This window comes from Ornithorhynchus anatinus, chromosome 12, assembly GCF_004115215.2.
Source record: "Ornithorhynchus anatinus isolate Pmale09 chromosome 12, mOrnAna1.pri.v4, whole genome shotgun sequence".
Taxonomy (NCBI): domain Eukaryota; kingdom Metazoa; phylum Chordata; class Mammalia; order Monotremata; family Ornithorhynchidae; genus Ornithorhynchus; species Ornithorhynchus anatinus.
The window spans coordinates 6,894,216-6,908,725 of record NC_041739.1 but is presented as its reverse complement, the minus strand read 5'-3'; the positions used below and the strand labels follow the sequence as shown (position 1 = coordinate 6,908,725).

At 47.9% G+C, this 14,510-nt stretch overlaps 1 protein-coding gene across 1 annotated transcript in view; it reads right to left on the bottom strand.

Annotated features, from left to right (window-relative positions):
• Positions 1–8,496: 8,496 nt before the first annotated feature.
• HPGD (15-hydroxyprostaglandin dehydrogenase) overlaps positions 8,497–14,510 on the bottom strand; it is a 42,957-nt gene continuing 36,943 nt past the window's right edge. Inside the window, exons 5-7 of the mRNA XM_029076380.2 lie at positions 12,820–12,896; positions 11,618–11,781; positions 8,497–9,083 (exon numbers count right to left, since the gene is read on the bottom strand). Of these exons, the coding sequence (XP_028932213.1) occupies positions 8,945–9,083; positions 11,618–11,781; positions 12,820–12,896 (380 nt within the window). The 3' untranslated portion in view covers positions 8,497–8,944. The remainder of the gene's footprint in view (positions 9,084–11,617; positions 11,782–12,819; positions 12,897–14,510) is intronic.

Here is a 14,510-nt window from a genome sequence, read left to right as displayed (position 1 = left end):
TCCCAAGTGCTTAGTACAGTGCTCTGCACATAATAAGCACTCAATCAATGCTATTGATTGACTGATTGAGGGTCTCATTCCCAGGATCATTGTGGGTTCCAGTTTCTCAAGCAGAACCTGATCTATTTCTGAATATCAATCAATAAATCATATTTACTGAGCACTTTTATGTGCGGAGCACTGTACTAAGCACTTGGGGAGTATCATATAACAATCTAACAGAGACATTCCCTGCCCACAGTGAGCCTACGGGCTAGAGGGGGAGAATACTAGAACATTTCCACAAGATAAGCTTCAGAACCTATGGAAGGAATTAGAGCGTGATATAGTCCATTAGGAGTATACAGAAAAGAGAAACTAAGAGATTTCGAAAGCTGAAAGAAAGGGACACGGCGAAGCTTTTCTTTCCAAACTTCCACAACATTTGGATGCCTTTCAAATGGCAAATAACCTGCATTTCAACTGCTTGGGGGCAAGAGGGGAAAACCGCTACAGATAGAGTAGCTAGATAGGATGAGCAAAGAGAGAATGAACCCTCAGTTTCCTCAGCTAAAATGTTTTCTTTTATTCAATACCATCTGACCAAGCTCCTGGTCAAGCTGGGGCCGATTCCAGGACTCGATCATCGCTTTGCTTCCAGGGAGAAAAGCGTCCGTCTGTCCCACAGCCGGTGACTTTCCGGGCAGGATGGAAAATCCAGCCTAGAAATCTCACAAATGTTTCGCTGGGACCGACTGCCAAGAACACGGATGTGTATTGCCGAAGTGGAATTCATCGGTCAATAGTACAGCTGGAGCTCCCACCCTGTGCTTGGAGTTGGAGACAATTGGAGAGAGTTGGAGTTAGAGTTAGAGAGAATGATCGAGTGGAGATTGTCCCTGCCCTCAAGGAGTTTACAGTCTAGTAGGGAAAAAAAAAGACTCTGATATAATAATAATAATGATAATAATAATGACAATAGTATCCGTTAAGCACTGGCTATGTGTCAAGCACCAAGGAAGATAGGGGTTGATCAGATGCAATTATTGTTCCATATGGTGTAGTAGATTGAGAACGGCCTGGTGGTCAGAAGGTCATGGGTTCTAATCCCAGCCCTTCCACCTGTCTGCCATGTGACCCAGGGCAAGTCACTTCACTTCTCTGGGCCTCAGTTCCCTCAGCTGTAAAATGGGGATTGAGACAGTGAGTCCCACATGGGACGGGGACTGTGTCCAATCCAATTTGCTGTATCTGCCCCAGTGTTTAGTACAGTGCCTAGTTCATAGTAAGCACTTGACAAATACCACAGTTATCATTATTAAGAAGGGAGAACTCGTATTTAATGGCCGTTATAAAGATGAGGAGACTGAGGCACAGAGGAAATGACTCACTCAAGGTCACACAACAGGCACATGGTGGAGCCGGGGCTAGAATATTAGTGTCCCGCCTCCCAGAGGCAGACTTTGGTCAGAGGACCTGGGTTCTAATCCTGGCTCTGCCCCACTAGTGTGCTGTGTGACCTTGGCCAGGTTACTTAACTCGTCTGTACCTCCGTTACCGCAACTGTAAAACGGGGAATAAGAGCTCCGTGCGGGAGAGAGCTGCGGGGCACGGCTGAGGTCTTTCCGTTAGTCCATCACAGCGCCTCTCAACTAATAGACGAAAGAAGGAAAAGTCAATCTGTAGATAAATTAGTCCTTAAGGAATAGGATTATATGAATAGGTACAAGCAAAAATGTCAGGCACAGCTGGGCTGCCTCTCCTTAATCCAGAACCGGTCTTCACCCTGGGTCACCCTGACTTGCTCCCTTTATTTCTCCCGCCTCCCAGTTCCACATCTGGAATTTATGTCTATTAATGTGTTTCTGCCCCTCTAGCTTACTGTGGACAGGGAATGTGTCTATTGTTATCCATTGTCCTCTCCCAAGTGCTTAGTACAGTGCTTTGCCCACAGTAAGCGCTCAATAAATACGACGGGATGAATGATTGATCGGCCTGGAACTCATTTCGAATTGTACATTCCAAGTGCTTAGTATAGTGCTCTGCACACCGTAAGCGCTCAGTAAATATAATTGAATGAATGCATTTCTGCACAATGAAGCTTTGCCAGTGTTTGAAGGTCCCAGAAGATGGTGGTCTCTCAAGCGTTTAGTACAGTGCTCTGCGCACAGTAAGTGCTAAAAAGATATGATCGAGTGAATGAATGAGCAAATCAAGGAAGAGGAAAGGAGGTGTAGTCATTATCAACTGTGTGACTTTGGGCGAGTCACAACTTCTCTGTGCCTCAGTTACTTCATCTGTAAAATGGGGATTAAGCCTGTGAGCCCCGCGTGGGACAACCTCCATCACCTCGTATCTAACCTAGCGCTTAGAACGGTACTTGACACACAGTCAGCGCTTAACAAATACCATCATGATTATTATTATATACCAATCTGTGCACTCAAATACTTCCCCCTAACTATAAATTATGCTACTCTCCGCTACACCGTCAGCTTCTTGAGGGCAGGAGCAAAGCGGCCTAGCGAATAACAACAATAATATCTGTCCAGCGCTCTCTACGTGTCAAGCACTGTTCTAAGCGCTGGGCTAGATAGAAGCTCATCAGGTTGGACCCAGTTCCTTTCCCACAGGGGGCTCCCAGTCTTAATACTCATTTTACAGATGGGATGACTGAGGCACAGAGAAGTTAAGTAACGTGCCCAAGGTCACACAGCAGATAAATGGCAGAGCCGGGATTAGAACCCAGGTCCTTCCGACTCACGGGCCCGTGCTCTACCCATTAAGCCGTGCTTCTTCCCTTAGGGAAGGGGTAGAGACAGACGGGAAGCGAGAACATTAGAATCGAACTTGAAAACATCAGTTGGCACAGCCCGAGCCGACGGGGACAGGTGGATGGGGAGATTATATGTTTGTGGAAAAGGAATATATTCTTTAGCCAAGCTGTTAGCAGCCCGTGCTTGATTCTCTGCTAGTCTTGCACCACCCTCAGCACTTAGTACCCAGACCCTCCTATTTCATCTAGTCATTTTTCATTTCTTGTGACTACTTCTCCGCTCTCTCCCATCAGATAGAAGCACCGATTTCCTCTTCTGCTGGGCTTCTCAAATACTTAGTTCACTGCATTACATTCAGTAGGACTTTAATAAGCACTATCATTTCTACTATCAGTCAATCGACTGTGTATACCGAGTGGTTACGGTGTGCACGGCACTATTCTAAGTGCTTGGGAGAATATAACAGTTAGTAGGTGATTAGACTGTAAGCCCGTGATTAGACCGTAAGCCCGTCAAAGGGCAGGGACCGTCTCTATCTGTTGCCGACTTGTTCATTCCAAGCGCTTAGTACAGTGCTCTGCACCTAGTAAGCGCTCAATAAATACTATTGAATATTCCCTGCCCACACTGAGTTTAGAGTCTAGAAGGGGAGACAGACATTAATTTAAATTAATAAATTATGGATATGTACAGAAGCGCTGCTATTATTACTAATATAGTAGCCTGCTGCTATTATTACCAATGATAATGTTGGTATTTGTTAAGCGCTTACTATGTGCAGAGCACTGTTCTAAGCGCTGGGGTAGATACAGGGTAATCAAGTTGTCCCACGTTAATCCCCATTTTACAGATCAGGTAGCCGAGGCACAGAGAAGTGAAGTGACTCGCCCACAGTCACCCAGCTGACAAGTGGCAGAGCCGGGAGTCGAACCCGTGACCTCTGACTCCGAAGCCCGGGCTCTTTCCTCCTGAGCCACGCTGCTTCCCCAGACTGTAAGCTCCTCCACTAGACCACGAGACCACGGCAGGGATCAATTCTTCCAACTCTATTGTACTCTCCCAATTGCTTACCACAGTGCTCCGCACACAGTAAGTACTTAATGAATACCGTTGATTAACCACCACTACTTCTACTAGTCATTCATTCAATTCAATCGTATTTATTGAGTGCTTACCGTGTGCAAAGCACTATATTAAGTGCTTGGAAGAGTACAACATAACAGTAAACGGACACATTCTCTGCTCACGATGAGCTTACAGTCTAATCTTCTACTCCAACTAATAATTATGGTATTGTTAAGCTCTTACTATGTGCCAAGCCCTGTTCTAAGCTCCGGGGTAGGTACAAGGTAATCAGGTTGTCCCACTTGGGGCTCACAGTCTCCGTCCCCTTTTTGCAGATGAGGTAACTGAGGCACAGAGAAGCGAAGTGGCTTGTCCAAGATCACACAGCGGACGAGTGGCCGAGCCGGGATCGGAACCCTCGTCCTCTGACACCCAAGCCTGGGCTCTTTCCACTGAGCCACGCTGCTTCCCGATACTACTTGCCGATACTACCGTGCCACCAGGCGCTTAGTACGGTGCTCTGCGCACTGTAGGCGCTCGATAAATATTGTTGAATGAATGAATGAATCCCTTCCGAACGAAACGCCAACTCTCATCAGAGAGGGCAAAGCACAGAGACCATGACTGACTCACCGAGTTGCTTTGCTTCATCCTCTTTTCCTCCTTTTTGGCCACTGGGCTGCAGAAACTAAATAGAAAAAGCCTTTCCCTGGCCAACTCTCCCTCCCTCTCCTCCTCACACCTGGCCTTTTGGGTTTGAGGAAGGCCCGGCTTTTATCTGTGGGACGATCAATAAGAACAGCTGCCGAAATATACTAGGAAAAGACGCAACATCAGAGAAACAGAACAGAAGTGAGAAGAGAAAGAGAGCCAGTGGGGAAGAGGGGGAAGAGAGGAGAGGAAGGGATAATAATAATAAGGATGGTATTTGTTAAGTGTTTACTATGTTCCAGGCACCGTTCTAAGCGCTGCGGTAGATACAAGGTAATGAAGGTCGTCCCACGTGCGGCTCACAGTCTTAATCCCCATTCTGCAGGCGAGCTGAGGCCCAGAGAAGTCAAGTGACTCATCCCAGCTCACACGGCAGATAAGTGGCGGAGCCGGGATTAGAACCCACGACCTCCGACTCCCAAGCTCGTGCTCTTTCCACTAAGCCATGCTGACCCCAACGATCCCAGTGAGGAGCACGAAGTCAGTCCCTCAGTCAATTGTATTTATTGGGAGCTTCCTGTGTGCAGAGCACTGCGCTAAGCGCTTGGGAAAATACCGTATAATAATAAACAGACACATTCCCTGCCTTCAGTGAGGTTACAGTCTAGAGGATGAGCTTACAGCTTAGAGTTCAATGAAGAGAAGAAAGAGGGGAAAGTGGGAAAGGAGTCAGAATTCCCTGTGTAACTCTAAATTCTCTTCCCGGCAGATTTAGGATCAGCTGGGAAAACCACCATCATTTCACCTGTCAGACCAGGAAGCCGGTACCTTCTGAAGTCCGGAACTTGACTTGCGGGGCTATGGACGTTATTCCAGTGTAAATGCGGAAACGCTCCCAAATCGAATATCTTCCATCTGTGGGCAGGGAATGTGTCCACGACTCTGTTGTACTGTACTCTCCCAGGCACTTAGTACGGTGCTCTGCACATAGTAAACGTTAATAAATTCCACTGATTGTTTCGGGATCATCCCGCCCAGTGACAACCCCAGTAGCACAGAGCTCATGCCGACCTGCAGGGGCTCAAAATGAGGTGAGGGAGAGTCTGAAAACGTGCAAAAGATGCCCTCCCCCCGCAAAAAAATGTATCCAAATAATATAAACAGGGGATGCGGAGAAGACTGAAGAGCATACGTCGATCTTTATTACCCTATTTATTTTGTTAATGAGATGTACATCACCTTGATTCTACTTATTGCTATTGTTTTAATGAGATGTACATCTCCTTGATTCTATTTGCTGCTATTGTTTTTGTCTGTCTCCCCCGATTAGACTGTAAGCCCGTGAATGGGCAGGGACCGTCTCTATCTGTTGTCGATTTGTACATTCCAGGCGCTTAGTACAGTGCTCTGCACATAGTAAGCACACTCAAAAAATACTATTGAATGAATGAATGAATGATCTTTATGCCTGCCTTTTTATGCACAGGAAACAATACCATATTTAGATGTGAAGGATGAGACAAATGTACATTCTGTTCATCTTTGTCCAGGTCCTCTCACCTGTCCAAACCGCCTGGTTTCTTTGTTAAGAAAAAAGAACGTGGAGACCAATAGAGTATATTAAATAATTTCTTTATTTAAAATGTACATCTTAAATTCCCTAAGATAGTCAAAACTCAGTAGCAGAACAAAACAGATCAGATGAATACCCTTGATTTTCCCATAATCAAGTCGACAAATGTTTTCACTCCTAAAATGATTCACGTAGGTTTTGGTGGCTTGTGTCCATTCAGCAGATATATGCTCTCGGAGGGGTAGAATCCACTCTTTTGCCACAGAAAGGTCTTTCCCATCCAGAAAAATGAACCTTAAATCATGCTAAGGGAAGCACGTCTCATCTCCTTGATTTCTCCCCCCTCTGGGCCGGATGAGCTTCCTATTTCGGAGAGACAACCTGACCGACTTTTGAAGATGTGAAGATGTGATCTACTCACACTCGCATTTCGCATTTGCGCAATTCAGCGGTTGATTCGAAACCGTCGCCGTGGTGGCGAAATACGAATCTCCCCAAGCATAAATGTTTCCGTGAGCTGGCTCGACCGAAGTCCGTCCGCAGGAAGGTACTTTATTTCCACCAAAGAGAGAAAGCCCAGCCCTGGGTCTCACGGAAATAGAAGGGTCACCCGAAGATAAGCCTGGGGGGGAATCGGATGAGGGGCCGTCCATGAAAAAGGCAGCTGTATATTCTCTCATCTGCAGTGACTTCATGCTGAATGGTGCCAACCAGGGGGAGTGTTTTGGACGCTCCACCACTGAAGGTCAAATAGCCTCCTCCTCTGCGATGGGCAGCAGCGAAAGAAAGCTAATCACAATTGGGTTCCTCCACATTTTCACCCAGAGCACTACAAAAGTTAGACCGACCTAGTCCCGTGGGGCAAAAACCGTCTCTGAGCTTCTTCTCCAAGCACGGTCCTCGCTCGCTCGCTCTCAAAGGGAAAGTTCTCCCGTCTTCGCTCGCTCTGAACGAGGGAAGTTCCGTGAGAAGCAGCACGGTCTAGTGGATAGGGCGTGGACCTGGGAGTCAGAGGACCTGGGTTCTAATCCCGGCTCTGCCTCACTAGTCTGCTGTGTGACCTTGGGCAAGTCACTTCACTTGTCTGTGCTTCAGGTACCTCAACTGTAAAATGGGGAATGAGAATGTGAGCCCCAGCTGGGCAGGGACTGTGTCCAACCTGATAAGCCCTGGAGTTTAGTACAGTGCCTGGCAGGTAATAACCGCTTAGCAAAAACCATTATAAAAGGATTGGGTATCTTACCTCTATTGTACTCTCCCAAGCGTTGAGTACAGTGCTCTTTAGATTAGGCACTCAGTAAATACTACTGACTGGCTGGTTTTGGGTGATGAAGCGCCCTGACCAACGGCAGAGGCTCAATGCTTTCTGGTGACAATCATCATTCTCCCTGTAGCCTGTAAGCTCCTTGTGGGCAGGGATCATTTTTGCCTACTTTTTTTTCTCTACTCTCGATGCTCAGTACGGTGCTCTGCTCACAGGAGTCAATAAATACCATTGATTGATTGATGGATTGACAACGGCACTGAAAAGCACTGGCGATCCCTGATTGATCCAATGATCGTTTTTGCTAGTCTAGCTAGGAGTCTTGTGCGGCGGGGAGCTGCCCCCCGGAGTTCATCCCCCTTGAGGGTCCTGAGGCTCAGAGCCTAGTTCAACTCTCACTTCCCCATACGGGAGAGGATCGGCTCTTTCCAATCAAGAGCCTCCGCACCGTGCCTGGAGGGGACCAGCGTGATCTATCGAAACGACACTCGAGACAAATTAGGACAGACGCCGTGGCCCTCGAGGCCGTCAAAGGGTCACGGCTTTCGGCACCCAGACGGTGTTCGTCCCTGACGAAACGCGTTTCAGTTCTGGAAGAGCGGCGATTACAGAGCTTATAGGAGCTGTAGAGCAGTAGGAGCTTCCGAATCCTGATGCAAGACAGGCCTCTGGAAATCGACGGTGCATCAGAAGGACGCTCGAAAGATGAATGCCCTCCCAGCGTAGACACTTTCTTTTGGAGAACCTTTCTGCCCCCTTTTCTCTCTCTCTCTCTCTCTCGACCGAGGACGGAGCTTGCCAAAGAGTCTTCAAAGCTCCACCAAGAGACAGAGTGTACCGGCGGATGTCAACGGCTGATGGGTTGGGGGTGGCGTGAGGCCGGAGAAGGAAGAAGAAGTGTATCCGCTGGGTAGGCAGTTGCTTTGCGAGCCCTGTATTTGCTCCCCCTGCTCATCCTTCAGTCCCTGAGGCCTGAGGGATCCCACCCGGATAAGGGGAGTAAACTCTGTGGACGCGGTACAAAATAGCATTCCCGGGCAGTCGTTGATAGGACGGCTCAGACGCGTGACCGTCGTCATTCCTGGCTTGGTAATAGAAGGGTTTTGTTCAGAATTACGCCTTTGGGAGGGAGGAATATGCCGTGGATATATACATATATATAGGACTAAAATTCAAGTATCTTAAAAAAAAAAAAAATCACCGCTCCGAAAGGCATTTTATGCTTGTGTGTAAACTCCTCCACTGGATCGGAAGCTCCTCGTGGGTAGGGATCGTGTCTTCTGTCGTACTCTTCCAAGCGCTCAGTACACGCAAAAAGCGCTCGGTAAGTACTCTCGATGGACTGATCGATCGATCGAACGCAGCTTTTCTAGCGGCAGGAGGGTGAGACCGAACCTTCGGAAACCAGACAGACCCATCTGGGACGTTCCGCGCATCAAACTTTGACCTTCTCGTGTCTGATCTAGCATCGCTGTTCACCCTATGCCCGATAAATCTCCTGGAAGAAAATTACTGATTGAGATATTGCGCACTCTAGGAAAATATCATCTCTCCTTTGCATTTTTCGGAAAAGGCTTCGAACTGCAAAATCTTTTGGAAGCAGGCAGCTGGATGAGGCCATCGCCGTTAGCCGCCTTACAGACCTTTGGACTGAAAAGGCAACGTGTCGTAGTGCTGGAAGTGAATCCCCTGAGAGGTGGTGATCTTCATTACGGCGCCGTTCAGAGTATCGTCCTCGATGATGGTTATCAGTCCCTTGGCGATGATGGAAGGGCTGGAAGGCAAATAGGCTCAATCGGTTGAATCTGGAAGGACCGGAGTAGCCTACGCTGATCCTAATTTCGGTCCTGCCCTGGGTTATTGTGATAGACTGGGGTATTTGTTAAGCACTTCCTGAATAGTAAGTGCTGAGTTGGATGGAAGGTAATCACGTCACACACGGTCCCTGTCCCACGTGGGGCTCACGGTCTAAGTTATGAATCCCCAGATTGCAGAAGAGGAAACCGAGGCCCAGAGAGATGAAGCGACTCGCCCAAGGATACATAGCGGACATGTGGCAGAGTCAGCGTTAGAATCCACTTCCTTCTGACTGCCAGGCCGGTGCTCTTCCCACCAGGCCATGCTGCTTCTCACTTTTCCCCTTATCCTTCATTAAGACCGGAAAGCTCCGTGGGGGCGGATGGCATGTGTTTTGCTGATGCCGAGCTCTCCAGAGCTCAGTCCGCAAAAGGCGTTCAATAAATACCATTGATTTGAACTAAATGGGCTTTCCCCACAGCCAAGGGGTTCTCAACAGTCACCGTCTGTACGGAGAGCCCTTCTCCCTCAGCCTGTGGTGGCCCTACGGAAATAGGGCCGCAAGTGGAATAGAGACCGGATCCGATCTGACTGCACGGTATCTACCCCCGGAAGAAGCAGCCTGGCCTAGTAGATAGAGCACGGGCCTAGGAGCCTGAAGGACTCCCAGGAATTGCTACCAAATTGTACTTTCCAAGCGCTTAGTGCAGTGCTCAGCGCATGGTAAGCGCTCAATAAATACAATTGAATGAATGAAAGGACCTGGATTCTAATCCTGGCTCTGCCACTTGATTGCTGTGTGACCTTGGGTGAGTCACTTAATTTCTCTGGGCCTCAGTTACCCCAAAGGTAAACTGGGGACAAAATCCCTGTTTTCCCTCCAACTTAGACTGTGAGCCCTCTGTGGGGCAGATAATTTATCCAATCGGCTTATCTTGTATTTATCCCAGTACTAAAAACGTTGTTTGACACACAGCAATCACTTAACAAATACCACGACGGAGACCAACAACCTGATTTGGGTTCATCTCCGCACACAAGGCAGGTCGTCCTAATGGAAAGAGCATGGGATGGAAGTCGGGAAACCTGGGTTTCAGCCTCAGATCTGCATGGGGTCTGCTGCGTGTCTCTGGGCAAGTCACTGAGACTCTCTGGGCTTCATCTTTTCCCTGCCTCTTAAATGGCGTGAGATCAGGACCGTGCCCCGTCTGATCGACTCATCTCCACTACAGTGCTTGGTCCTTCTTAAGTGCTTGATAAATGTCATTATTTGATATTGAAGTTTTCTCAAGGCAGTATAGTGAGAGTGAACCTGAAGAAAACAGGGCCTGGGCAGGTCACTTCACTTCTCCAGGCCTCAGTTACCTCATCTGTAAAATCGGATTAAGATCGCGAGCCCCACGTGGACCATGGACGGTGTCCAACTTGATTATCTTGTATCTACCCCATCACTCAGTACATTTCCTGGCAGGTAGTAAGTGCTTAACAAATACCATTAGAAAAACCAAAACCAGACAGATCCTTCTGGGGTATTTCACACATCAGACTTGGACCTTCCTATCTCTGACCTAGAATCACGGCTCCCCTATGCCCAGGAAGCCTCCTGTAAGAAAATTACCGATTGAGATATTGTGCACTCTACCAAAATAATAACATTTCTTAAGCACTTAAGATTTAAGATTCTGTACTCTAGCTCTCTCTAGACTACATAAGCTTGTTGTGGGCAGGGAATGTGTCTATTTATTGTTGTATTGTACTCTCCCAAGGGCTCGGTACAGTGCTCCGCACACAGTAAGCGTACCAACTGAATGAATGAATGAAACACTGTGGTACCCACAGGTGAGTCAGATTAAACTTGATATTCCACAGCTTTTGTGGGATGAACAAATCCAGTCTATAGAGGCACAACTGCTCTGATAGAGGAGCGTGGCTCAGTGGAAACAGCCCGGGCTTGGGAGTCATAGGTCATGGGTTCGAATTCCGACCCCTCCGCCTGCCAGCCGTGTGACTTTGGGCAAGTCACTTCTCTGGGCCTCAGTTACCTCATCTGTAGAATGGGGATTAAGACTGTGAGTCCCACATGGGACAACATGATTACCTTCTATCCTCTCCAGTGCTTAGAACAGTGCTTGGCACATAGTCATCGCTTAACGAATACCATTATTATTATTATTCTTAGGCAGAATTTCTCATCGCTTAACGCATACCATTATTATTATTTGGCAAAATTTCCCCAATGATTCCTGAACCATCCACTTGGTCGGGTCCTGTCTATGTCATATCAAAGGCAAAGAGATAGAAACCTTCCCACCGCCCTCCTCCGCCGCCCCAGACTGTAAGCCTGTTGTGGGCAGGGAATGTGTCTATTTATTGTTGTATTGCACTCTCCCGAAAGCTTACTACAGTGCTTTGCACACAGTAGGCGCTCAGTAAATACGATCCAAAGAACTGAATGAACGAATGAGAAGGATCGTACTCCATCGGAGGGGAAATGGACACAGTTCAACTTACTCCAAGATGCCGTAGAATTTCATCATGTCTTTGATCTTATCCTTGTATTCGATATATTGTCCCATATTCTCTTCCTTCTCGATGGACTCGAGGATGGGGGTGTTCACGAAGCCGGGGCAGATGGCATTTAGCCGCACTCCGCTGTTAGCACACTTGGCGGCTATCTGCGAAAGAGACCAGCGGGGGTCAGAGGGCGCTGGGTCCGGGACCTGGTAACACTGAACCCGACGAGGCCTGCACGGGCCTGTTTGGAAACTATCGTGTGGCTCGTGATGGGCTGGTGAAGGGAACCAAGTTACCCGTCTTGGGGAATTCCCTAATTACTACTACTAATAATTGCGATATTGGTTAAGCTCTTACTATGTGCCCGGCATTGTACTAAGTACCGGGGTGGAGACTGTGAGCCCACTGTGGGCAGGGATTGTCTCAGTTGCTGAATTGTACTTCCAAAGCGCTTAGTACAGTGCTCCGCGCACAGTAAGCGCTCAATAAATATGACTGAATGAATGAATACAAGCAAATCGGTTGGACACAGTTCCTGTTCCACATGGGGCTCACAGTCTCAAACCGCATTTTACACTTTGGACTATCGATGGTTTGATTTCCTCATCTGTAAAATGGGGAACTCTAGATCTGTTCTCCCTCCTACTTAGATTGTGAGCCCCTGGTAGGACAGGGACCGTGTCTGACCTGATTATCTTGCCTCGAACCCAGAGCTTTGTATAGAGCTTGTCACGTAATAAGCACTTAACAAATACCGCAAATGCTATTATTATTCTGATAGTAATCCTTATTTTTTCCTGTCTGGAGCTCCTGTGAAATCTCAAACATCTTTTACAGCCACTTCTACGACTTGCTTCACTTGAACGTTTTTCTTTCCTTCAGCCAAACAGAGAAGGACGAGGGAGGGCGCTGAATTAAGGGAGTGGGCTTTGCAGTCTGAAAAAAAAAGCTGAGGATACGGGAGGTGAACCACGTACTCGATCAACGTCAACGGCCAATAGCTCTAGGAATAAATAAGCAGCGAGTCTACGGTCTGGATCTCCAGAGCCCGTGTTGCTGAGGAATCTTACCTTCCCCTTCCGCCACCCCTACGTCCCGGTTTACCATTCAGCCACGGACCCCGGAGGCCCCAGGATCGGGTCCTTCGGTTAGAGGGAACCACGCAGGGTGAGGACCCGTCTTTGGCCGCTTTCACTCACCGCTGCAGATCGCGTGAAGCCGATGATGCCGTGTTTCGAAGCACTGTATACCGGCTGGTGGGCGGCAGGCATGAGCCCTGTAAAACCGAAGAGACACATTCCAAGAAGCTCAATGTGTTTTGCCTCGGGGCTCTTCAGTGTGGGTGAAAAGGGTAACTTAATAATAATAATGATGATGATGGTATCTGTTAAGCTCTTTCTACGTACCTGGCACGGGACTAAACTCTGGGGTGGCTACAAGCAAATCGAGTTAGCCACAGTCTCTGTCCCACACAGGGCTCACAGTCTCGATCTCCACTTTACAGATGAGGTAACAGCCCCAGAGAAGTGAAGTGACTTGCCCGAGGTCACACGGCAGAAAAGCAGCAGAGCTGGGATTAGAACCCAGGTCCTTCTGACTCCCGGACCGTGCTCTTTCCACTAAACTAAGGTGTTTCTGAATGGACTTTCTTTAGGTCATGAATGTATCCAAGGTTGGGCAAGTGGGAAGTCCAGCAAAACGTCCCAGCCAGGCCCCAGACGGAGACGCTCTAACCAGTATCTCCGTCACATATGTCCTGCACATAGTAAGCGCTCAATAAATACGATTGAACGAATATGCGGGTGGAGCAGAGGGTGTCCTGGGAGGCGGCCCGCTTACGGAAAAGGATCATGCAACCTTGACTCCGGCTGACTGGAAATGACCGATTGTACGGAGGACCCAGAGAGGTTCTCACCACCGGACTGAAAGCGGCCACTATCTCCCTCCTTAACGATTCGACTGTGAGCTCCTCAAGGGCAGGGAATGGGTTTCTCGCTTCCGCGGCACCCTCTCAAGGGCTTTGGCCGGGGTCTTGCATTCAAGAGGCGCTCAATAAATACCACTGACTGATTGGTCCATGGTCTGCAATGAGTTGAGGTGGATTTAGAAGAACTTTGACTTTCCATTAACCTGCTGAGGTTCCAGAGGTGGAAGTTGGTCAAAATGAAGTGAGCACTTGTGTCCACAAGTATATTCAATTGAGCACTTAGGATTCAAGTTTCTATATTTCGGATTCTGGCGCGTTTGAATATTTTTACATCTGTCTCCCCCTTGTGGGCAGGGAACATGTCTTAGTCTGTTTATGCTCCCAAGAGCTGTTTTGGATTCAGTAGTAAATCTCAATACTACTTTTACTTTATAATAACAATAGCGGTATTTTTTTTAGGCCCTTACTATGTGCCGAGCACCGTTCTAAGTGCTCAGGTAGATAGGAGATAAGAATAGTGATAATTACGGCATTCATTAAGCTCTTACTCTGTGCCAGGTACTGAGCACTGGGGTGGATAAAAGCAAATCGGGTTAGACGCAGTCCTGACCCCATGTGGGGCTCACAGTCTCAATCCCCATTTTACAGATGGGATAACTGCGGCCCAGAGAAGTGAAGCGACTTGCTTAAGGTCACACTACAGACAAGTGGCGGAACCGGAATTAGAACCCATGACCTTCTGATTCCCCAGCCCGTGCTCTATCGACAACATCATGCTACTTCTCAGATAATCAGATCAGATACAGTCTCTGACCGTATGGGGCTCCCGGTCGAAGACGAAGGGAGAACATGTTATTTTAACTCCATTTTATAGATGAAAAATATGAGGCAAGGTAAAGGTAAGTGACTTGTCCAAGGTCCCACGGCAAGCAGAACAAATGAAAACCTAGTCTTCAGAAATTA